Source organism: Bombus affinis, chromosome 13 (genome assembly GCF_024516045.1).
Source record: "Bombus affinis isolate iyBomAffi1 chromosome 13, iyBomAffi1.2, whole genome shotgun sequence".
Taxonomy (NCBI): Eukaryota; Metazoa; Arthropoda; class Insecta; order Hymenoptera; family Apidae; genus Bombus; species Bombus affinis.
Window position 1 is genome coordinate 7,306,409 of NC_066356.1, and position 26,606 is coordinate 7,333,014.

The window sequence follows — 26,606 nt, forward strand, 5'->3', positions numbered from 1 at the left end:
TTCTTTTCTGTATTTTTCATTACATTTCTAAATCGTTTGTTTTGAATTCAGTTTATTACATGGACCAACGCTTAGGATTTTTTATAACATCTTCTCTGTATATCCTAGTCTAGAATTTTATGGAAATTCTCTTTGATCTTTGAGCAATATATCACGGTGTAAAAATATTAGTCAGTTGGTATTTAAATTAATTAATGTCCTTTCAATATTCTTTTCACCTTATTCTTCGTAGAGATTATTAAAATATGTAAATTGTTGCGTTCAAAATAATCGAGTCTTTGAATATAGTAACTACGGGACAATTGTCTTTCTTCCCTAAGAATCTCCATTATCTACCTTTGACCTGAATTTTCTTGGTTACAGGTGAAACCAGGAGATTGAAATCTTTCTTAGATACTTCTGGTGTTTGCATTAATCAACGTGTGAGTCTTCGTTACCGCAAGATAAAATTCTCTGTAAATAGTGTTTCTTGAAGAGTCTCAAGATCGCATCCAAAGAAATCAACTTGGAAGATCCTCGACTCACACCATTAAAAATTAACTTAAAAGCTTTCATCCGCAAGGATCATCGGACTTTCTAAAAACTACCAAAATCTCCAAAATTTTCCACAAACTCTTCAACGTCATTATCGAAGCAAAATTTCCGAAAGAAGAAGTACTCGAAGAAAGAATAACACGAGTATATATACAAAGAATTCTTCAAGATTGCCAAATGCTATTCTGAGCTCGCCGTTAAAGTAAAATCTTCGAAAGAAAAGAGTGTATCAAAGTAATCGGAGAAAGAATCGTCGAGCGTCGGGCAGCGCCATGTCAGGTCGCGAACCCTGACCCAGGAAGAGGTGCACCGGGTGAGGATCCTCGTAAGAGCCGAGAAGTTCCAGCAGTGAACCGAATGGAAGGATGTATCATCCGGCGTTCTGACTGCCTATGGATATATTCGGCCGTTGCAACGGCGGCGGTGGCGGAAGCACGGTATCCGGAAGCGGCGCTGGCTCGGTGAGGGGGTCCAGCAACGAGTCCAGCTGTGGAACAGCGAGTGCTCCCAGTGAGAGCGGCGGAACCAGCGACAGGATGCAGTTGACAGGAGCCTCGGCTCCTGGCGCTGCCGCCTCGCCGGAGTCGGGTGTTTCTCCTTTGACCGATGCTTACACCAAGATGACCAGCGACATCCTGGCCGAGAGAACCCTCGGTGACTTCGTCAGCGAGCACCCTGGAGAACTCGTTCGGACAGGTATACGCGAGAAACGATCGGTATGCTGTGGATTTTTACGCGTTTATGGGAATCTTTACCACACATCGTATCTTCATTTACGTGCATTTTTAACGAACTTAATTTTTTCTGTACAAGAATCTTTTACTATATGTCAAACGCGTTCAATGATTTTGTTTTGGAAACCTACATAGTATCTTATTTTGTTTATTCTAGTTTTAGTATATAAAACAGGCTCTCTTTTGTATGAAAATTGAGTTTAGTAGAAATGTAGGTGCATAGGGAGACAAGTTATCGACTAGGAAACCGTGTAAATATAGGTGGAGTCTACATACTGGGCCGAAATTATAGTTGGTGTCTAATTTCGATCGGTCGAATCTACTTACAATTAGTTGGACGTGTAAAGTCTCATGTGAAAAATTATAGCTATGGAGTTTTCTGTTATATGATCGACTTGTCTATGATTCGGATCGTTAATGTTCTGTCGCGCAGATAATAGAACCTAAGTAGGTTTTATATCTTCAAATTTCCCATAAATGCATAAACATCAGCTGTATTTTGTTAGAATTCGCCCGTATCTGTGCTCTTAATAACAAATTGTAACATGTAAAATGTTTGATGCTTAACGATTCAAATCACTTAATCCTAAATTATACAAAATACACGTTTAAATGTTAGAAAGATTCAAATTATGTGTGAAAGACTGAGCTTCAAGCTTTCAAAGAAAAAGAGACAGAAAGGCAAGATTCAAAAAGTTAAAAAATTGTATATATCACAGTCTGCATGTATAACTACATATAAAGTTAGTTGTCAAGTAGGCAGATAATAGAGAAACTTTTCAATCGAAAAATATCTTCGTACATGTCGTTTAATCATAGTCAGAAAATTAATTAATATTGATATACGGTAGGCGATAGATGTCTGAAAATGTTATGTCCCTGGTTTAATTGTGAGGTTAAGTATATTTAATTCCATTACAGGGTCCCCTCACTTGGTCTGCAGCGTATTGCCAGCTCACTGGAGGTCCAACAAGACCCTTCCGGTAGCCTTCAAGGTGGTGGCTCTAGGCGAGGTCGGCGATGGCACTTTGGTCACTGTTCGTGCTGGTAACGACGAGAACTGCTGTGCTGAGCTGAGAAACTCGACCGCTCTGATGAAGAACCAGGTGGCCAAGTTCAATGATCTTAGGTTCGTCGGGAGAAGCGGCAGAGGTGAGTCCTTTATCCAACTAATTTTTAAAACTCTGCCCCTTAACAAAGCGTCAAATGCAAACGACCTTTTTCCTTCTCATAAAATTTGAATATAGGAGATATTTTCACAAATTTACCTACAAAAAAAGTCATACATCAAGCGATTAAAAAAACAATCTTTTCAAGCGACAGTCTCGTTGAAAAAAAAGTAGCAGGCTACAAGTCACACTATCTTCCTTTTCCAAAATATATTTCCATAGTTGTTAATGGTAACGCTATGCAATAGCCAAAGCGTTCTCAAAAAAAAAAAGAAAAAAAAACAGCAAAAGCAATCGATAAATATGAACAGTCTTTGCAAAAAGAAACACCAAGAACTATAAGTCCTGACAATTGTCCGCGGAAAATTTGGATCCAGATATTTCTACGAATTCATCCACGAGAACTTGATGCACCAATCAAACAGCATCTTTGAGAAAAAGGTATAAAATACTCTTGCAAACACTATATAGCCTCCCTCTAAAATTCAAATTCAAAGTATACTTCCCTTCTCGCGAGAATATTCTGCAACAGTCAAACAGACTTCGCAAGAAGAACCACGTAACTCGTGAAATTAGTTCGCAATGAATCCGCCCCTTTCTTCTTCATTCACTAAACTACGGAGTTGTTGATCTTCGCGTTGACACGCTGCGTTACGGGAAGAAAACTGTGGAGGAGGGAGGTTTGGTGGGAAGGAAGCTCAAAGAATTCGGCCGCGTAGTAAGGGTAGGTCGCGGACGCCTTCGCGACGACCCTCGTTTTTCCTCGAGGAAAAGAGTCCTCTCGTAAGCGGCCGCGACGACCTCGAAAATTGGACGTTTCGCAGGGGTTGCCGAGTCGTTGATTGGTGTGCCAACCGAACTCGAGGAGACGACGACGTCGTCTTGGGGTGGGTAATGGGTTTTATTTGTCCGCACCACCGCCGAGCAACCTCCTCTTTACTTTCCTTCGTCGAAGTCTCGCCCCCTGAGAACAGGCTCGTTTCGCGCGGAAACGACGAGAAGGGGCTTGAAAAGAGCCGACGCCCCTGGAAACAGGGACGGCCGATATTAATTGAGGTTTCACTTGGATTTTAATTAACGTTATTAGGGTTGTTTCGTGCCTGCCGATTAGGTAACTCCTTTGACCTACTTCGAACATCTCTGTGAAAATCTTTCGTGTTTTGCTTTTTGGTTGTGTGCTATATTGGATGTTGAGACAGATTCTTTCTATCGAATGATTTTATTCTTTTCAATTAGCACACGTGTTACGCGGATTACATGGAAGTTTGAGGTTGCAAAATATTCCTTTTATTATATATATTTTATATATTGGCAATGTTTATAAATATCAAGCTAAAATTATATTCCGAGCTATATTCTTTCATAGAAAAAAGGGGTGCGTCATGAAGAATTTTGCTATTGTATGGATGGCTGCAAAGTATTTTCTGAGGAGTCACTGCGGTTACATTAAGATATATTGAAATAATTGAATATTAAGTTATAATTATATTCTGACATATTTTTAACGTGTCTTCTTTACTTTATTAAAAGCGTTCCCTTCATATAAATGATGAGAGTCACAGGTTGTTTGATTATTATACAACTCACATGCAGACATTTTTCTCACGGATGAATGATAGAGTTAACTGCTATGATTCTTTTCCAATATCTCAACTGTCAATGACTAATATATTCTTATTGTCAGTCACAGTTAAGATAGTTTATTTTGTATTGAAATCGCAAGACGAATGGTAGAATAGATTTAAGGGCTGAATTAGGGTTGAAAATAGGGGGGGGGGGGAGGACGTTCGAAACCATGAAATACCCGAATTTTCTATCCGACAACGAGGGGGTTGAATCCACCCTCGAGCTCACAGAAGCGCGCCAGTCATTTGTCTGGGATTAGCTCTCAATTGTTTTCGTCGAGCGCGGAATTAACATAAGCTAGGATGAAGAATGTAAGAGAAGTGTCTCTCGTCAGGATTCCTGCGACTCCCTGGCTCCTTGAATATTCCCTGGGAGAACCGATGCGCGCCAAACTCTCCAGCGAATCCCTAATGATCCTACCGTTTGTCGAACTCGAAAACATTCCTCTGTATGCATGTGACGGAAAGGTTAGCTTTCATTCTGTTTCCGGAAGGTTCGAAAACTATTTTGCAATGGAAACGTCAACAGAATTCTTTCCTCTAACAATCATGAATATTCCTTTGTATGCTTGTGTGATAGAAATTTTAGGTTTCGTTCTCTTTTTAGAAGAATTGGAAATTATTATGGAGTGGAAACGCCGAAGATAAATTTCTTGGAAAAGATCGTCCAAAAAATTACGACCCGTATCCTATGGTGTTTAAAATTAAGTAAATTTGTACAAGATCTGACGAGACTCCATCGCTAGATACATAGATTTATTCGCGAGTGGAAAGTTGAAGGGTATCCGTCTGCTCGTAGGGCTGAAACTATAAGCGCCCAAATGATCTATCTCGTTACAGAGCTTAGGGTTGAAGGGGGTGGAAACGATCCAGACCTCGCCGCGATAGAGCTGGCATTGCAGACGAACGTGCGGGAACAGGGCTATAGCTTATCATCGATATTACAAGATTCTGGGGCGACGTGTTCTGGTTTCTTCGAATCTAGACTATTTTAAGAAAATGGAAAATTTGGAAGAGGATAGTAGAACTGTCATCTGTAATATTTACGTATAAAATTTAGCTCGTATTACAAACAGTTTCATTAACGTAACTTTTTGCCACGCTTTTAATCATTATCTTATACGAATAGAGAATTCTGATTGCTAATAATTTTCTTAGTAATCAGCATTAATTATTCCATTTACGTGAGACTGTCAGGTATTCTAGTACGTATGAATCATTACGTATAACGAACGCATGATACTCAATAAACATCGCTGTTAGTGTTAGTTTCACTAAAAGAATAGCATCTGTTAAAAGATTTAAATGATACAATTCCAATAACTATATGCAATTACATAATATTCCGCAAAAGTTTGCACGTAATGTTCGCATATTTATATATTTCGTAATTTCGTCGTATTTGAGGCAAAACGGTGATTTTAAAGGAAAGGTGGACCGGTTTTCGCTGACGGCAGTTCATCCTGACCATAATCAATTCGTTATCAGCGTACAATAGCACATTTGCGATTCGTTTGGGAAAATTGAAATTAATTAGTTAGCTCGACAACGGCCCCGCAACAATCTACATCGTTCTGCTAGCCGTGTACACGTACGGTTCACATTTTCCCTGAGAATCGTATGTTAACGAGCATTATCAGGAAATCGATCTCTACGCATTTCTGCCTATCCTCCCCTTTTTTTACTTATATTCATCCACACTCGGCAACTGTTCAGTTTAACTCTTTATTGTTTATCACATTCAATCCTTTACTTGTTTAGAGCAAGCAATTAGAATCGCACTAGCAATTGATACGTAAATTTCAGAAAAATTCCAATTTCTATATATAATTTGAGCATACAGTAGAAGGTAGAATTATTTGAGTGATCGAAATTTCAATATTTAAAACTTCAATCTTGAAGCTTGCACAGAATGATTAAAATTGTTGTATATTATGAGACACCGTTAGCTTCTGATATAACAACGAGAGATTAGGAAAATATCGTGTACTTTAAGTCCAGCAAGAGAATTCGTTTAAATTGAATCTGTTAACTCAATTTCTCTATTGCAGTTAGCCAGATTCCTAGAAACCAGTATCTATCAATAAGTATAGTAGCGAATAAAAGAAAGTTCAAAATTGATACTGTTTAGGAATCGCGAAGAAACCGCGAACACTGTTGCGATTTGATTTCTGATAAGGACAACGCTTTTCGGCCAACGATTGACATAACGGACTTGGTGGAGATTAGAATCGTTTGCGCTCTCGAAGGGATCGGTCGAGAAATTGTTTGAAAGGACGATCGTCTCGTTTGTAAAGTCCAGTCACTACATTTATCCTTTAATTACTGCCTCTGCCCGCCAGTGAGGTTTCATTGGCTAACCTAGACAGGTGTTACCTTACAGGTGTCATCACGTTTAATGGAATTACAGAACAATTAAGTAAAATGTTCAACATATTAGTGATTAAATGTCATGTATACCTCATCCCTTTCTCTACAGATACATTACAAATTTAATAATAATAATATTTGTATTTAATATTTTTTATCGTACCACAAACTTCTATCATACATTACAATCATCTATCCTCAAGTATATATTATATTTTCTCGTTGCGCTTATTAAATATAAATTCATTTTGTAGAACCACAAAAACGTCTTTCTATTCTTCTTATTTTATAAATTCTCTTTCACCCATCTCTGTGTGTCAGATCATTAATTAGATTATACATTACTGAAACCAAAGACGAAGTCTCCGGAAAATTAGAATTTCTTTTACAATGTAGAGGTTGAGCTCGAAAGCGATATTCGTTGATTGAACATGAGATCGCAAATGACAGGGGATATCTTTGGAATCAGGCAAGGGATGTTTCGATAAAACGCTCGTTAAAGAGGGGACAATGTTGCGTTAAAAAAAAGTGGTGCCACGCAGAACACGGTGGTTGCACACGCAGAGGTTCACCGCAATTCCACGTGCACCCTCTTTCACTCTTTCTCTCGCCCTCATCGTTTCTCACCCCGAGTGGATCGCTGATCGCGTGGCTTTTTCTATCCCACCCTTCCTGACGCTTCTACACGATTCTAAAAGTGAATCACTGTTATCTGCCATACGAGTTCACACAACTCCTATCACGCTATCGCATCTAATTCCTTTATAAATGGCAAACATTCTTCCAAAGGGAAGTGGGAGACGACAAAGAAATAGAGAAGAATTATTGTTCGAATTACATTCAATGTCTTGTCGTGATTATTTCATACTTATCGTTAGTAAGTTACGTTCAAAGGATATCCATAATTTAGTCATATTATTGTAAATTTTTCTAATCAATAACGTGATTATCTCCTTGTTACATGTATTTCTATTAAATTAAAATTTGATTGAAATAATTCGATTTTATATTATTCTGCAATTGCTTCGCTATTGTTTCATAAAGCTGCGGTTTTAGGCAAGATTGCAAAGGATTCACAGCGAAGTTAGGATGATGTCTTAAGTTTTCAATAAAACAGTTGCAATAAGAAACTTATGTACAGTGTCTGTCTGGAAAAATGGTGGAGTTTCTATGAATGGATTTTACAATAGTCACCAATGATTTCATTGATTATTAACAATGTTATCGAATTTTGGCAAGTTACAAATTGGAGATTTGATTAGAGATTAGAAATTACATAGTTCTTTCCTACGAATTTACGATTTTACGACAGACTGGACAATCACCTGATTCGAAACTCGTAGAATTAAACCAGAAAAGAATAAAACTGTACAAATTCGGACTCGTAACTTATGAAGACAGATTCGTGAATTGTAAAATTTCACCGACAATATTGATTCGTAGTCATAACTTCAAAATGGCAGTAACAACTAAATAGAATAGATACGGTAGATAGAACTCGCGTAACAACTTACAAAGATATAGACTTATTATTTTTCAAACAGACTACTACGTACTCTGTCATAAAATTTTCGATCTGCCAATTCGAGGAAATGCTTTGCAACTAGTTGAAACTTCTTTCTTTAGACGACTGTAAGATTATTACCGCTGGTGAAAGGAGGAAAGAAAGGGAGAAAGTATCGGGGGAATAATGGCGAGTGTCGAGCGTGGCCACACGGTGGTTCACCACGCGAGCTTCTCGTTTTCGAGCGGGGAATCCCGTCAGTTTGTTGCAAGTCACGGCATCCTCCATGGCCGAGCCCTGGCAAACCTTTTCACCCAACTGAAGTTAGTGGTTCCACGGGCAACCCTGCACACGTAGGTATCACCCTTGGTGCCAGTCGCCGTGGAACCATTAAAGGTCACCCCCAATAACTTCGCCCCTTCTTTCTTTCCACGTCCTACGATTCTCGATGGGCAATTCCCCGTCACCCAAGTTCGATTTTCAAACCGGTTCATTTACCATTCTCTCGTTGTAATTTAGAGAACAAGTTATTTGGAACAGGGATAAACTATCATGCTTCTGTTTAGAAATTAGGAAACAACTGTATACTATTTGTTGTTTTTCTTTTTTTTTTTTAGTAATATACTAGTGTATATATACTACTTTAGTATATATAACAATATCGAATTGTTTGGAAAGTTTGTACTTTTTTGAGAATTATGTTGTGGTAAAATATGGGAGATTCGGAAGAGATTAGATTATTATAAATGTTATTATGAATTTTAAATAACATTACTTTGTAAAATACGACAAAATACCTGACAATAATGATGTCTTGAATCAAAGAGAAAGTGAAAGAGGAACAGAGTAAAAATTCATCAGCTGCCCTTAAACTTTCACGAATTATACGAAGTAAAGGGGGTTGTTTTTCGTCGTTAGGTCCCTAATAGGCTTTTTAACATAACTGGACTCAACCACCCCCATAGGACGATCGTGTTGACTGGTCACCATCACCGTCGACGACGCCCTCGATACATTACCGACGGTTAATTTGGTTACTACCAGAGTTTCGGTCGGCCAGCCATGTTTGCGAACTTCTGTTTCAATCTATAATGATAAAAAAAAAAAAGACGACAAAATATGATGCGACGAAAACTAATATTTTTGTATCTCGTGGTTTCAGGGAAGAGCTTCACGTTGACCATCACCGTGTCCACGACGCCACCGCAAGTTGCCACGTACACGAAGGCCATTAAAGTAACTGTGGATGGGCCGCGAGAACCGCGATCCAAGACCAGTGAGTATCACTGTAAGCATTGCTGTTCTTATTTATTATTTAAATTACACTCCACTAGTGCTAACATCGGGCATTGAGCTGTTCTATCGATTTTTTAACGAGAAATAGTTGTATCGGTTTATTGGAAATTATTTCTTGATACTTCGAGCTATCCGCGATCCTTAAAATAATTTTTAATTCAAAAGCAAATCGTACTTTTCGCTACTTGCAAGTTATTCAGACATTTTCAGACCTATCAGTCAACGATTTAATAACCTCTTCACCTGATTCTTCAAAGTTTAACCATTTACGGGCATCAGTTTTATTAACATCTAAATTATTCTTAATTTCAGTGTTAACGTTTATGTGTTACGATTGATTCACGATTTAAGAGAAGGTTTAGGCTTCTGAAAATCGTGCAGACCTCAAAATCCACTGTCTCGTGCAAATCTAAATTTCTCCTGATCTCGTAAACTTTCAACCTATTATCACCAGCTATCTCGAAACTTTGCACAATTTTTTCAACTCTTCGCAATGTTGCGACACGCCATTCCCATAGCTCGTGAAAAAAAATTTGAGACTTGGTGCAGGTCGCGTAACTCGCTCCGACGGGAGGCGTCGAAAGCCGCAAGTTGGAAATGGCCCGGAGGCGGCGGTGCGGTTCGCTCGTCGGGCTAAGTTTCGCGCAATTGCCATTATTTATAACCGCGGCCGGCCGCCATAACATTGATAAAGGGCTGCGGCGTTTAGCCGCGGAGATATTGTGCGTCGCCTGCGAAGTTTGCCGTCTCGTTGAAAGAGGAACTGCCGACCAGCCGCCTCCTCCTTCGAATGCAACGCGCTCGCTGCCTTCCAGACGCACAATTACCACCCCTAGCCGTCGGTTATTTCGTGGCGACGTGTGTCAGCTTCCCCGTTCCTTCGGAACGTTTGCCCAACCTTACACGCTGAATGGAACCGGTATTATGTCAGAGAATCGAAATTTACCGACCCCTTCGCTGTTTGTAAATCTACGCCCAGACGCAAGCCACCGAGATTGAGCTATCGAAGTTGCAAGGGATGTGAAAGGAGAGGGGATCGTCGGTTATCGATGGATGTTTCATTAGGATTTACGAGCTTTCAGAGCTTCTTCCTGTGTGTTTGCATTTTTTCTTTTCTTTTTTTTTTTTTTTTTTGTTCTTTTCCTTCTAGTTTCCTTTTCCGTTTTCTTTTAGGATTTTTAGTGGGACGTTTGTTCCGTACGATTGTACATCGCATTCGTTGGAGAATATAAGACTATTTTGGCTGTTTCTCTCTTGTAAAACGTGTCTTTACTTTAATCCGCAAAGAGTCGAACAATAGTTCACGGAAACGTCGTAAATACTTAAATTTCTTTAAATTTCATCAAATTGCAGATTTCAGATGGAAGAAACATGGTACCTAATGAAAAAAATATTATGGGAAACCTTGGAATTTTATTTCACGGCTACAATTACAACAATAGTTAGAATTATTTCAATTTACCTACATGTACTTTTCCTTTTATGTGGAAACTATTTTACAATAACGTTTCTAATGAAGCATTCCTACAGAATATGGACAGTACATAGAGTATAGAGGATTCCTAGCGCTATTAAGTGCTAGATTTCTCTTGTATCTACAAAGCGAATTCAGAAATCATACTCTAAGCCAATTCTTGCAAACATTTGCACTCTTTGCACGTCGAAAATAGCTGATGTAACATTGTTTTATATTTATCATGCACATCCGTTCGCCTGTTCGGACCACCCACGAAATCGTCATAAAATACCTTAAATTCGTGTATCGCAAAGTGTACGCGAAGATTATCAAAGGTTCGTAGTTCATCGACTTAAATACATAAATTTTATTTGGATTATTAGAAGCTTTATGGCAATGTAGATGGCCGTAATAGAGAATACTATAAAATGAGCGGCGCGTTGCATCTGCTAGAAACAAAATGTTTTCCCCGAAATAAAGGGATCTAGTCGAAGGGACGCGGCTCGAGATAAAAGGGTTACGTGTTGTGGGTGGTCGATCGGCGTTTCTTTAAACCGACCGCTTCCTCGTCTTTGACACGCTCCCTAATTTTATTACGTCTACATCCTCCGACATCGGTGAAACGAATTCAGAGACACGAGTATTAACTCTTTTCGGTTTCGTTCCCTAAATTAAGAATTATTAGTTCTTTGTAGTTTCATGGAGAATCAGACTCGACGTTTTCTCTCATTCGGTTCTTCTCAGTTCCAATAAATCCAAACTTTCGTGTTATAAATGAATGTAGAAGAAATATTTCACCGTAGATGTTATTCGTTATGAGAATGTAAAAATTCATGGGAATTATGAACTGATTTTGGAAGCCGAAGTATTACCATTACTATACTAGAAATATATATAGTACCAACCTCGATAACGATTTTTCCAAGAAGCTGTAGAGTTAAGAATATTTAACTTAATCGACTCGTAATAGTAAGATATTCTATTCGTACAACGAATGAATGTTACAATGAACAGTTTCCGACATTAAATTGAGGTTTTTAACAAGAAAAGCAAATGCTAGAAAAGTCACAATTTATCTCACTTAAAATCACTATTTTAAATTTACCTTAGAATTTGTCATCATCATGTTTGTATCATCCTCTTACTATCGATGAACCGATGAAAGTAAATCATTTCTTTCTTCAAAATTAAATATTAAACACCTATCTGTGTAACGAAATTAAGTAATTGATAAAAATTGAAGTTGATCGGTCTTCTGATAAACTCGTACGATATCCACACAAGATTCACTCTCCATCCCCCTTCTCGAAAAGGCTATAAACAAATTTCGTATCCTCGCCGTGAATCATTGAACCCTTCTTTCGCTCGACCAGCAATATATCAGCCCTATGAATTCTATCCGGGGTCCTAGAAGGAAGAGGCAGATCCGATGGCGGAACGAACGCGGCGGCTCGTTCGAACTCGAGGCGGGCGCCGCTCGAGGGTCGTAATTAATTAAACAAGCAATTCATTACACATTCTACCCTCGTCCCATAGCCAAAGGTGGCCGCCACAGAAAGAGGATGCAGGGCCAAGGAAATTGATCGAGAGTACGAGAACGAGAGAGATAGAGACTGTCAGTGGCGCGAAGGTCGCCTCTGGCGGAAGTTAGAAACCCGAAATCCCGAGTTGCGCACACACCTTTCATCGGAGCGATCCGCTTTTGTTAGAAAATAGCACGAAATGGCCGGCCCCCGTGTCGTCTCCGACGTGTCGAGAGGGTCGATCGGGGGCGACGGAACGAAATGAGAAGCTGTCGCAGCCAGCTGCTAACTCTCGAGAAATTCCCTGGCAGTCGCCGGTCGCAACGCGTAAAGGGGTGTCCGATGAAATCGATAGTAACGAGTCTGGAGAAGGTCCGAGTCACTTGCGAAATCCTCGTGGAAAAATCTGTTGCGGCCGCCGAACGCTTTGAAGTGGCTCTTTGGATCAGGTCTGCTTGATTCTCCGATGAAGCGAGCTTTGTTGATCTTCACGGAGGTCGAGGTCTTTTGTTTCTGGTTAAATCGATACTGATATCTTGGAGACAGCGTAAGAAAATTTAGTCTGGTTTGACAAGGTCTGTGAAAATAAATTGGCAAGATTCGCTTATGAGATCTCCTCGTAGAAAGATTTGTTCCGATCATTAATCTCTTGAAAATGGGTCTTTGGATCGGATCTGCCCGATATTGGATGATGAAGGGAGGTTTGTCGAGCTTCTTGGAGATTGTAATTCTCTGTTTCTGGTTAAATTCATAATGGTACACTTTGGGGATGATGCAAGAAGGTACGAGAAAATTTGGTCAGGTTTGACAAGGTCCATGGAGGTAGATAGACGAGAATGTTATTTAAAAGACTGTCATACTGTGACAATATTAAAAAAGACCGTTTTTATGGTATTGTACTATGTTTTTGTGCTTTCAAATGCACCATTACATCTTCAAATTTCCCATAAATGCATGAAAATTCGCGTATATCTGATTCTCACAAATTCTTCGAACCTTCTGCAATTTACGAAATCCTTGCAATTCTGTCCAACGTTTGACGTAAGGAAGTCGTCGGCAAATTTCTTCGTGTTGGAAGTTTCACTGCGTACGAAGGATGGTGTCGGTCGTTTAACGATAGATCTCGTTAGCCCTGGCCCCTGTTCCACCGTCGCGCCCCCATTGTGTCCCCGGAATCGTGCAGCGTACCCTATTCAGCAAACCGGCGGGAATTTCGGGTTGCCGAGTTAGAATTAGGGCTTCGATTGGATTATCAGGACGACGTGGGGATCTCTGTCCCTCGTTCCGTCTCTCTCCCTCTCTCTCACTCTGTGCTCCCTCCTGGCTTTGGTCTCCGGTGCCTTCTCCCGTGGCGCCGGTGTTGGTTCGTAGATTTCGACGGTTCACGTAGGAAAGCCAGGTCCACGTGTGGTGCCAGACTGGCCTAACCTAACCTGACCATAGTAGCAGCAGCCTCGTCAGATAGCACACTCTCTCGCCTGTTGGGACGTCTTTAATTGGGTTGGCGACACCGTCCCCGGGAAATAAAATGAATCGCTGCCTCGACCTGTCTCCTCGACCTGTTCACCTCTTCCCTGTATTCGGTTTTACTCGTTCGAAACTGTGAGCTCGTGTACCTAGCTCGTGCAAGATGATCGGAGAGAGAACACCGGTTGCCTAGGGAAATAAAAGCCGATAAATGAGAATTGAGGGACTTTTGAGAGTATGGACAGTGGGCACGCGTTAGTGAAGAGCTGTTCTCTCTGTTTCCCCAGAGAGAGAGGGGGGAGGGAGGGAGAATTTTGGAGTGGTTAGATCGAAGGTAGAATTTTGAAGCGCGATCTGAAGAAATTTCCGAGCTGAGGCGTAGTTCTGTTCGGTGAAATTTGATGAATTTAGTTAAGGATGGAGGGAGGAGGTTTCTTTCCCCTGAAGAGTGCGTAGGATAGATGAGGCGTTCTTTGGTGACGAATTCATGAAGCGTAGGCTTTATTCTATTTTAACTGTCTTGCATATCTTTTACATATGCATAACGATGAAGAAACGTACAATAGTTTCATATCCGAACAATGATGAATAATATTCCCTAGATCAAATAGATAAAATATTCCTTATTCGATCCTATTATAAAATATAACTTCCGAGTCTGAATATTACATAAATTCTAGTTCATTATCGCTAAAAAATATCTATGTAACGAATTGCTTCCACTGACACATAGAGTTTCATAAGTAGCTGTAGTAAAGAGTAAATAATACAGAAGCGATATAATAAAGATTGTAATTAAAACAGAAATTTAGTTCCTCGTCAAAGATATTCAGGATTCGTTAAGGTTCATAAATGTTTCAATGTCATTTTGTTCAGTTTTTAACGAAGAATTCATATCTTTTAAATAAAATACATCGAAGAGAAAAAGGATTGATGCGGTTACCGGAAGTCCAGTGGACAGGCGCACGGTTGATCGCAGTGTTGTCTCTTTTAGGGCAGCAGCAGCAGTTTCACGCGTTCGCGTTCGCCTCGCAAAGAGGTGGCCCGTTTTTCGCCTCGCCACTGGTGGATCCTCTGCAACCCTTGCCGAATCCCCTGCAGCCGCTGCCGAATCCATTGCAGCCACGAGATCCGTTGTCCTCCTTCAGGCACGCGATGCCAGCCAACTGTCAAAGTAAGTATTCGATCCGCTTATCTGCATGATGAATGTTGCTCCTCCGCCCCTGTCGCGTCATCTAATTCTAACTTTGATCTTAACTTTCCAGTTCTATTTTCTTTGAATTTAATGCTCATGATATTTGTAGTACTAATTATCGCTTTGCCAGGCGTATTTTCATTTAGGCATTGAGCAGACTTGATTGATAGAAGGATGCTTGCGATATGAAGCTTTCATCGCGTTTCAGTATTTCTATTTCGCAAATCGCTTTCCATAAAAGCTATTATGTAAATGTAACCTTATAACCCTTCGCCGTTTCTCAGATTTTTGTTAAAATTTCTCCTGCTAAGATGATTAGACACGTGGTTTGACCAGGCTCTAAATATTTTTAAAAGCAATCAAATCGAACGAATGGCTATAGGGATACGAGGATGTTTTTCCAATGAAGGAAACTCTGTGATGGATTTAACCCTACGATAGTGTATGATAATAAAGTAATTGCCATATACATGAGCATTTACGTATTAATAACTTCGATTAATTAATAATTAATAATTAAGTTAACAATTAAGTAACCAAATTAATAATTTCCCAGATACAATTTGCCATTTATTTACAATTTCCTCAAGGCAGCCTGACTAATTTTAATAGAGATTTGCAGGGAGAAACTTTAAATATCGTTTCATAAATGACGATTGCAAACTAAATTCAACTTTTCATCCCTTCTGATTGATAAAAGGATGTGTGAATACTTTAATTTATGACCTCGCAATATCCTTCACTAAAGAATACATAGTCGTAATTCGATGGTCATCGTGAGAATAATTGAATCATTCTAAGAATAATCGAAAAATCTTTAAGAAAATACAAAAACCTTCTCTCGATCTTCCATAACTTAAATTCGATCTGAAAAATGAAATTTCATCGACAATATCGTAAGAAGCGACTGTCTGGAAGCTGGGAATATTTCCAAGCAGACGCTGCCCTCCTGGTCTCGAATACAGGAAGGGAGAAAGAGAGAAAGAGAGAGAGAGAGAGAGAGAGAGAGAGAGAGAGAGAGAGAGAGAGAGAGAGAGAGAGAGAGGTTTAGGCTTGCGAGAACTAGCTTCTCGACTCTAGAGGCGGAAACCACAAGCCTGTTCAAAGCTAGATTAAATATTATATTAAAGGGGTTGCCACGGGAGCGGCGGCTGCCTCGTCGAGGATGGAGGTTCGTCGTTTTGGCCTGGTAACCTCCGCGTTCTCTCTACGTTTGCAACCGGATTCGCGAATTTCTATGTGAAACATCGCGCTTACAGTTTCATCCCCTTCCCGCCCTTGCCACCTTTTCTCTCAGAAAATCTCGCGTTCCACCAGGTATGGTCTCGCGGAAATAAAGCGAAATTTTTCAACCAAAGTTCGAGAGATTTTCATATGTTCGCTGATTTATCCGCACAATTTATTATCTTCTCGCGGAAAGAAACCCGCGTGGAAAATATTCGGCGAAGATAGAGATAGAAAGTCGATTTAATGAGTCGCCTTCGGATCCAAAAGCGATAACACGGCAAAATTCCTCGATAAAGTATCAAGCATGCCGGGTATTTCCTTTATTAACTTTTTTCCCCACATCGGACATCGATAATTCGCGTCGGCGTTTCTCGATCCACCCGTTGCTCCTCCATCTTTGCCGCGAATTTTGTGACATCCGCTGGCTGGTAACTTTCGTCGATTAACGCTGTCCTGTGCTCCGTAGACTTTTTGCTAGCTCATAGATCTTCTATATAACTTGATGTTTCATTATGTCAATTGTAAAGACTACTCTTATCTATGTTTGTCTTTGTCCAAGAAAAAGCATGGATATTCCAGTGTTATTAATTTCAGTACACCACATCTCAGTGTCTTTTTTTAGATAATATATTCGTATTGCAAAATTGCTGTAACAGTATTTGTAATTCTATGGTTCAAGGGTCGCGTTTAATTAAATCATGAAGTTGCACGAAACCTAAATTTTCATTCAACAACAAATGAAGGATATGGTACATTTCTCATATTATTGATTTGACAATGTTGTAGTCATACTTTTGAAATTAATAACTGTTGTTTTTGTTATGAACTCTTTAATTATTTACTGTACATGTTTAAAATATTCATAATCTTAGGGTGGTGAAATAAGATTTTGATGTTTCTCAATCGTGCACTAACATTTTATAATACACGTTAGAACAATAATCATCGCTCAAAAAACATTATTCTAAGAAAAAATGTTAATTTGTACTTATTAGGTATATTGTAAAGTAGGTTGATCATTCCGCCGACAAATTTTGCTTGTGCATTTACGACTTATAAATTGATGTGAAACGTATGCACATTTTAATCGTCAAAGTATAAACAATAAAGAATTCAATTGATAAATTGTTCTATTATAGACTGCACCTTAAACGTGTCATAGAATGTACAAGTGATAGATAGGAAACTTTGCAAGAGTTTTTCTTTTCTAGCTAAATAATAATGCTACAAAAAGCTAAATAATAAATCTTTTTATATTTATAATAAAATAAAATTTGATATATTCAAAGACGAGGACTAATTAATAAAAATATCGGTCGGAACGATAATTGATCTTTTCCTTCCAAAATATATGAACAACTTTCTGATCAATCTAATATTACCGTAAGACACCATCCCTAAATATCTCGATCTAATCGAAGAAAATGAAGATAGGAGATAGAATTGCTGCTAAATCGAAACTGTGAAATTAGCGTCGCGTTAATCAAAGGTTTCTCCTTACGTCGCGATATCAGCCCCAAAGGAAGCTTCCTTTCTCCCCTGGCCCGGTGAAAATTGAACGAACGATGTGAAAGCATGCTGGCTCGCGCTATTTAGGGTTAGCCTCTCGTCAACGACGGCCCAGTGGCGCTGGTCGAGCTCTCGGTTATTTGAGTTGGCCGGAGGTACGCGCGGGGGATGACCAACCCTTTGATCTCGAACGCGCCCTCCATCCCACCGTTTTCTGTCCGGCTGCACCCCTCGCGCTTCCAGAGCTTTCCGCCTTCAACCCCGTAACTCATTGGAAAATCTATCGGGTATGCTGCCTATATGCCGCAAAAATAAATCCAACCCCGAGGGGGCGCAAAAGAAGCTTCGATCCCCCGTGTATATTCCCCGGCAAACTAATTCGGATCGACGAATAATCTTCTCTCGTTCGAGCGTTTTCACTCTTTCGTTTCCTCTATATTTTTTACCTTTGCTACACGGCCTTTGTCAATTTTCAGACTATGATATTTACCTATACAAGGTGTCTTGTAAATGGGGTACAACCGGGAAGAGTATGATACCGTGTCATCGATATGGTTGCGTAAAAATTAACTTCGAGGATTTATTTCTGATAGAAGAAAAAAGTGAGTGGAAGACTAATTTCTAACGAAAGGAAAAAGTAAGTCGAAAGTTAATTTCTAATAATGGAAATTTAGTTTCTTAATTTGGAGATTTAATGTAGAGAATAGGAGTTTGTTTTTGATAAAATGTGAAGTACTTTCGAGAATTTTTAAATTTGAAAGGTGCATATTTTAAGACGTTTAAAAAATAAGTTTGGTTTTCGTGCATCATCAATACCAGTGATTTTATAATGCTTTCTCGTTATATATGAGGCGTATGGTTCTTTGCTAATTCTGATAGATAAATCCCTGGTTAAACGTCTTCCATAAAGTTTCAGTAAATGAAATAAAACCATTAAACTTGTTCACTGTAAATATTTGCCTGGTGTACCTGCACTTAACTGTTATATCGGAACTGAACAAATTAATATCTCTATTTAGTACTTGTTATGCTTATTTTACCGTGTAATTGAGAACATACAATAAAACAGAATATTCACACACGGTAACTTTCATTGCTTTGTAATAAAAGGAATTTAATTTCATGGAAATTTATTACAAAGAACAGAATCGTGTATTCAATAGAACGTAAAATATTTTCCAGAATTTCTGAAGTAATAACATTTATCTTTATGAAATTTCTTGTTTCTTTGTGTCCTCTAACATCCAATACGTATACGTAAGTACAGATATTAATTTACAACGAAGTTAATTAAGTCCAGGTATAATTATGTGCACGCTTAGATATCCAAAATGAGTTTTCAAAGTTAAGATGTTCGAAATGAATTTTTTTCAAAATTAATAGCTCGCGGAATCGTCCGATTTACATTTGGCTTTACGTTTTTCGTCGTTATATCAATGCTATTCTTTGGCTTCCTGTTACCTGGTTCGCTGCAAATGGATTTGCTTGGAAGATATTTAAGTTTGGCCTCGCTCGCCTTTGTGCTTCGTTCTTTTATCAGCTTTGCGTTATGTTTTCGATCGAAACGGGGCTTGGACGACTAGTTGGAGAAAGTGTACTATATTATGGCACCGCTTCTTACAAGTTCGTAAATGCTCCTCTGTTGGCTTGCGCTCCTCGTTTGCTGACTGCTTTCAATGTGTTTTCCTGCTGTGCTAAGTACCCCCCTTTACAATTCAAGTTCTATTTGTGTTAGTATAAAGTACTACGGCTTGTTTCTTGATCATTTAACTTGGACCTTTGAGAACTTCAAATTTTGAACAACAAACATTCAATAAGAATGAGTGTTTTAACATAAAACTCGTCGAATTCTTCGTAAAATCATATTATCATAAAATCGTCACGATCATAAAATTCAATATGCTCATAAGAAAAATTATTCTCACTTTATCTCTCGATTTCATTTCTGGTAAAAAGGAACATGTTTCATAAAGTATAATTGTTAATCCTTTCAGTGCTCAGATGTCCGACGTCGTTTATGAATATTGCTTACATCAATGTTGAAATTAACAAAAACAAAAATGCAAAGTCCTCAAAATTATTTACTATATATCATTCGTATATCCATCGTTAATCACATATATTAGAAATAATGGATTATATTCCTTATATATACACACAAAATATTAAATCACAATAAACACAAACATTTTATCACTATCTCTCCTGTGAAACACATATTCTGTATAGATAAATATTATTACACTATCGATTCATTCACAAACCTGTAATAGACATTCAAGAAATACGTAGTGTTTTCATTTGTCATTCGAGTCGAACGTTCAAAAACGTACAAAAATTTAAACAGAGATATAGCTCGAATTAAATTATCAGAAGAACTTGTCCCTATTTACATATTCGTCGCCCTAGATGGTTTCATAGCGTTGAAAGGATTAACTAATCATTTGATTTGCCTCGATCATAAACGAAGGACGCGTTAGTCGAGATGGCCGAAAAGGATCAAAAATCGCAATTGTGATACACGAACGAGCATGATCTCCTCAGACATGTCCCAGTTCGGTCTGACTGCAAGCAATTCATGGGGATACGGAAGCACGGCTGGCTACGCTGGTTATCTTCCCGGCCCTTTGTCGTCGTGCGCGGCACAAGCGTCGTTCCCACCCCCGCCACCGCCACCTCCACCACCACCCCCGTCGTCCTCGTCGTTGGCGTCTTTCGCGGGCGCCGCGTCTATGAACACGCCAACGGCGCCCGATTCGACAGCGGGATCCACTGTTACTTCCGGTACCGGTGCAGGATCCACGGCACAGCAGGATGCGTTCTCAGCGGTATCATCCCGTAAGTCTTCAGTTCTCTCTTTCTCTCCCTCTCTCCCTCTCATCAGAAGATGTTTTACGCCCTCCTCTCGCGTACTTGATTCATCATTGATGCGTCGTTTTATCAGCACGGGAATTCCTTTCAATTCATTGATATTACCGTAGTATAGCGTGCTTCTTTGGGAAACGTGGAACGTCGTGTTAAATCGATTTTTGAATTTGATTTTATGGGGTTTAAGAGGCATTAGCATGGCGGTTTGTTTCAGAAGAAACGAGGTTCTATTTATAAATGTAACTTTTGGATTAAATTTTCACGAATCACAGTCAGTGTTTTTAAAGTAGATTCTCTGGACAAATGATATTCTCAATCTTTGTCTCATTTCCCGAGTCATTGTCAGAGGTCTTCGTTCCGAAGTAATTTCATTTGTCCGATCGTGATTTTTCGAATCTTTTTAATTGTATGATGAGACCTTTCAAATGATTTTTAATCTTGGAGAATAAAAAGAAGCTAAGAGACTAACTGCCAATACAATTTGCCTTGCAGCTGAAGATTCTTTAGAAGCAATAGCACGATATACTGATCAAATTATTATTTATTTGATAAGTTATTCTGTACTAATTAAACCGATTGATTAAGACTTTCTATTGAAGTTAGTAATTCAAGATATAAAGTAAGAATTCTAGCAGGTATTTTTCAAAGGACAGTTTTAATGACAAAATCTTCATAGCTCGTTTTAGTTATATGTTATACTTTGCATTTGATAGGTTTATTTCATTTACCACGGATAGTTGTCCAAACGTACGTGAACCAAACGCACGCTTACTTCCTGTCAAACTATCGTATTAATAGTTGATCGTCCGATGTTTACAGTACGCACTACAGTGCATTTGTAATCGATATTGTAGCGTTACGCAATCAGCGACAATCAATGGAATTAGTTTCACCATAACGTCATCAACGTTTCCAACAATTGCAAATAGAATAGACGAAATTCAGTCTGAAAAAACTCAAACGTGTGTCTCCGCAATTTGAAAATCAAAATACCCATAGGATGAAAAGAAATAGCTATAGAAAAAACTGAAAAGAGATGGGCCATGGGTTTAAATAGTCGAATTACGTCATCATTATCATTGAGACTGTCGGGAACGAAACTGATCTACTTGTCTTTTTATTAATTTGTTAATTTAATTACGCTGGTATACATGACTGACGTTCAATTCTTAAGAAACAAATGACTTACCTTCGTACATTCATTCGTCGCAAGAAAATGGAAAAAAGATTAGGTGGTAGATTCTAACCCATAAGCTCAAAATAAAGATTAATATGCCTAATTGTATCACAAAAAATCAAACCTGCTATCATCCCCGAGACGGTGAAAAGCATGCTCTATAAAACGCACTTTGTTTTGAGCCGACATTTCGATCGGTTGCCGAGATACAGGGCCCGAAAGCCGCTTAGCCAATTCACGCGGGGAAGATGAATGGGCCAGTCATTGCCATGACCTACATTTTTTCCTGGAAATGCGTACGCGCGATAGTAAATAGTAAAAAAGCTGCTGACTCGGTGTCTGCACTGACCAGCGCACGTGACGCGAGCTTGTTATAGGTCAGTGACGAGGTGCGAGCGAGAGGTCCGAGCGTACGACAAGGACAGACGTAGCGAGATATTAAAAATTATCTTGCGCTTCCAACAACGATATCTCGGGAACCGAACGTCCGATCGGCGTGAAACAAAAATGCATTTACAGGGGAACGTCCCAAGTATGTCATCGTGTTGAATTTGTTAAGAAATTTGTATTACTTCTGTTCCGATAATTGATTGAATTTCTGGGAATTTCAGTAAGGTCTTTCGAGATTCTTTAGGGTTTATTATAATATATATGGGATACTTTGGAGTAATATTAATCACGTTTTACGTCTTTTAGTTAAAGAAAAATGTCGCAAGCGTTTCATCACGATGGTTTTGTTAGAAGATTTTTATTAATTTCGTTATAACGATTGATTTAATTTTTAGTAATTGCAATAAGGATTATTGAGATGTTGGAGAGCTTACGGGAGTTAGTATGATTTAGTTTATGAATAATTACACGTGTTCTCACCATCATCCTCATCAAACTAAAAACTTAAACTACAAAGGACAATCTCCTTTTCCCTGCAAAGATAACGGTTCCAAGCTTTAAAATCTTATACATAATTAATAATTCATTATTTCCGTCGTAATCTTTCATCAATAATAAATCCACCAATTATTTTAAACTGTCTGCTTCGAAAATTTCCATTGTGATTCTCTATTCTCATCATCACTCTCGTTAAAAATTAAACCACAAAAGCGAATTTCTCTTTTCCCCCGAAAACAGTGGTGCCAGACTCGACGACGACGGGTCAATCGGATCCCTTGGACCCTCTGAGCAGCCTAATGTCGGGGACACCGAGTCAGAGGTACCAGGACTACGTGTCTCCCAGGTCCTTATCGACGGACTCGAGTACCACGGAGAGTCCTGTGCACGAGGAGCAAGGCTTCGGTCAAAATTACGGCAACTACTTCCCAACGCCCGGCGTCCTGCCCAGCATTCTCTATTCCCAATTATACGGGAATCAGTTTCAGAATTCGGAGAGCCCCGAGCAGAGAGCAGTGGCGGACAGTTGCAGCGTCAGACAGGAAGAAGTCAGACCGGACAACAACGTCTGGAGGCCTTACTGAGAGCCAGACGAATCGTTCCCGTGATAATTCTGATTTTAGAACTTTTCTCTCGTCGACTGTCGTGGACGATAACGTTGAGATGAGCAAACTGTGATCGGTGAAGATGGACGAGGTGTTGGTCTCGAACAAGCGAACGAAACTAGCTATTAGTGGGCATTAAAAAAAAAAAAAAGGAAATCAAACAAGAGAGAACAATTCGGTGCATGTTCGAGGATGACGAAGAAATTTGCCTGGCAGCGATTGTCAGGAAATTTGGTTTTTCTTCTTTGATTTTTCGATCGGTTCTGTTTTTCTATCCTTTTTTTGTTTGCCTGGTTATGTCTCGACGAATTGAAAATCTGTAGAGAGGGGCTGATTTGTAATTTACCGAGTGTGTGATGAGTGAACGTGCTACTGCTGGCCCACGGTGATGGTGACGATGATGATGATGTATATAGAAACATTGTACATAGATAGAGCATTGTCGTTTCATCGAGTCATTCATCACTGTCGACGGACTGCGCGACGTGTGACGACTTGTACCGGGTGTCTGCCGGATGCTTGGTCGAGCTGCGGATTATCCTGCACTCTGCTTGTCTCGCAGATGAGAAATTGGATATCTCGTCTATGACTTTTCAAATTTTTTAGCTTGGTTAGGTCCATCTTAGATTATGCGATTTTTGTGTAAGAGTGTTCATATTGTTTTTCATCTTTTTTCCAGCAATATTGAGATACGTATTTTTAATTAATAGTATATGCAATGTAACGTCTACGAATTTCGAATCAAATAATTTCTGAGTTTTCGTAGTTTTAAAATTGTTTATTTTGGTTCTTTTACAGTTCGAACATTTTTCTGTGACAGTAGATATTTTGTCTCCTATTTTTTTTTTTTTTTTTTTTTTTTTTTGTTACAATATTAGGACACGGATTTTGGAATAATTTTGGGCTAATAACATAATTAACGCAAAAAGTGTTATCTATGAATTGGACAGTATTTCAAAGGAAAAAATAATTTTTTAATTTTCTTTAAATTCTTAATATACACATATCATTATCTCTAAAGTGAAAATTTTGACACCAAGCGGATTAAAGTCGATGTTTGACCGTAGATAAAGTTCTCAGTGCAAAAATTAGTGTTCTTTCATCTTCAAGATAAGCAGATTTTCTATAACTCGACCAGTTATCAAATACACCCAGTGTAACTTTTATTTCTTTCGATTATGTTTTCATAGTATAACGCGATTTGATCGAGTTGACTGCGGGCTAGTGTGCAATATCGTCGATTCGCGATTCTCGCAGAAATTTCATTGCGATATGTCGAACGAGAATCGAGTATCGACGGAAAGTCAAGAGGATAAGAATATATCGATTTGTATCTCGCGAACGAAGGAGAAAAATCTCGCGATTCAACGAAAGAGAAAGAAGCTCCTCGCTTTCACATCGAAATTCCCCTCCATGAAATGGAATGCAAAAGAAAAGGTAAACGAAAACTCGCGTTATAATGTTTGAATAAATGTTATTACGCGATTAATCGATTAAACGTCGGTAACGATTTATTCGTTTTTTTTTCTCTGAAAACCGACGACGTCTACATTCTGCCCCACCCCCTCAAAAAAAAAAAGAAAAAAAAGAAAAAAAACGATGATTTCAGATATACATATCTACTGACCTATTGTTATCGTAGTTTTTGACCGAGTCGAAATAAAAGTGTATTTCAAAATACGATAGACCACGTGGGTGTTTTTTCCGGTCCACTTGTATTGGTTCTCTTCCAAAATTTTTTGTTCGTTCTTTTGAAGATATTTTTTGGATGATTCTTTGTTTTATTTTGATACTTTAAAAAAATTTTTCAAATTTTCTTTACACAATTTTTATATTTAGATCTGAAAATATTAAACATAACTTTTAATAGCAGTTTCTTGTTTGAAGAAGTTTCTTTAGATTTAACGTCAATCTTTTTTTAGATTTTTCTCTAGCATTCTTGACATGTTTCTGTGTTTAAATTTTAAAGCAGTCTTTTGGAATTTGTCGAAGTAAGAGTACCAGCTTACCAATAGTAATTAATGCAATAATTTTACTTGGATTGTCTACTAATACCCAATGAAAACTGTTAATTATTGCAACAAATTCAAACGACGAATTCAGAAGTCTAGAATTACTAATAAAGTGTCCCAATAAGAATTAAAGTAGTAATTTTACTTGTGTCTTTTATTAATATTTCTTGCACCAATGTTATACATTTTCTAATACACGATCTGTATCATTATTTCGAGTCTTTCGGATCAGTGGTATGAATGTTCCAATGAGAAAAACTTTTTATTTCATGAACTTTACCACAGCAGTATTTAAAAAAAAAATTAACCTACCCCTGTTATAAACGTAGAACTTCTTTCATTGGCATAAAAATTAATTAGGTTCCATTCTAGATTTAAACATTTTCTTATTAGCTTGGAATCTCAGAGTACCGGTTTTACCATTTCTAAAATACATCATAAACGTCTCTTAGCTTTCCAATTAAAAATAAAAAATTAAGAAGTATCATCGAATTACTTTCTACGTTTAATATATTCTCTTCAATTCCCAATCCTCTTTTATTATTAACATAAATCAATGATAGAGAGAAGAAGTAATTAAAAAATTCATCTATCAAAGGATCACATCAGAAAGTTTCCTTCTCTTTCTAATTTTGTTGTCCATTATTATGAAACAAGCTTAGCTGGGATCCATGGTGGCCAGAGCAACAAGGGTCAACGATGTTGGTACAGTAAAAAGTACATAAGATCGGTGCTCGTAATGGTGGTTCTGTCAGGTAAAGGGTGGCGCAGGTAACGATACGAATCTCTACAAAGCTTCCCTAAAGCCGACAGTTCCAAAGGATCCTCCACCAGGACGATGCTGTGCGTGTATGTAAATTGGCAAAAGATTTAATTAAACGTAGTCCCCGGGAGGAAGATTCTCCGTTGGTTTTGCCTTCTGCCTCCGAGCGGCTCTCTGCTAACGAACACGCGTTTTGAATTTAGTATTTCAGAGGTTCGGTTGCCTCGCATCAACGATCCCTGTAATTAACTCGTTCGCGGATTATAAACCATCTCTCTCAGTTGACTGATTTTTCAGAGAAAATTTGGAACAGGGGATTTTATTTAATTCTTCGTATCCTACCTTTCATTATTTTTCACAGTCTTAACCTTTAAAAAGTTTCTCCTCCTTTTAACCCTTTGAAATTTGCTCAGATCTGTCTCATTGCTCGGCGTATATTTATTTGTACGTTTTATTTCGGAAGGTATTATTAAATTTCTTTATGTGTAGAATATATAAAAGAATGGCAAATTAATTACCGTGAAAATGCAATAGATCGACTACTTCGATGGTCTCATAGTACAATTTCTAAAGTGCTAACTATTCAAATAAAAATCTAATTAAATTGTAAATATGAAATGATGTACGAATAATTAAAACTGATGCGTTTGTGAAACAAGAGTAGCTCACGCTGATACTTCGTAT

The 26,606-nt window shown here is 38.5% G+C and overlaps 1 protein-coding gene and 1 long non-coding RNA gene across 6 annotated transcripts in view; both read left to right on the forward strand.

The window, feature by feature from the left end:
• The window catches only part of LOC126922972 (uncharacterized), a 299,653-nt gene that overhangs the window by 113,242 nt on the left and 159,805 nt on the right, over positions 1 to 26,606 (forward strand). The window lies entirely within an intron of this gene.
• Positions 465 to 24,827, forward strand: LOC126922920 (protein lozenge-like). 5 transcript variants are annotated; one of them, XM_050735871.1, is made up of 6 exons: positions 465 to 1,230; positions 2,190 to 2,420; positions 9,099 to 9,224; positions 14,658 to 14,852; positions 20,154 to 20,447; positions 22,783 to 24,827. In XM_050735871.1, the coding sequence occupies exons 1-6, from the start codon at positions 927 to 929 to the stop codon at positions 23,124 to 23,126; spliced, it is 1,494 nt and encodes a 497-aa protein (XP_050591828.1). In that variant the 5' UTR covers positions 465 to 926; the 3' UTR covers positions 23,127 to 24,827. The 5 variants fall into 5 exon arrangements, with proteins under 5 accessions (XP_050591828.1, XP_050591830.1, XP_050591829.1 ...); XM_050735873.1 differs by having other exon boundaries at positions 14,673 to 14,852; XM_050735872.1 differs by having other exon boundaries at positions 9,099 to 9,212.

Bases quoted from the DNA above. Each gene is read 5' to 3' on its own strand.
- LOC126922920 (XM_050735871.1), top strand. From the start codon at position 927: ATGGATATATTCGGCCGTTGCAACGGCGGCGGTGGCGGAAGCACGGTA. The intron at 2,421-9,098 runs GTGAGTCCTTTA...TCGTGGTTTCAG, and splicing joins CGTCGGGAGAAGCGGCAGAG to GGAAGAGCTTCACGTTGACC. The intron at 9,225-14,657 runs GTAAGCATTGCT...GGTTGATCGCAG, and splicing joins CAAGACCAGTGAGTATCACT to TGTTGTCTCTTTTAGGGCAG.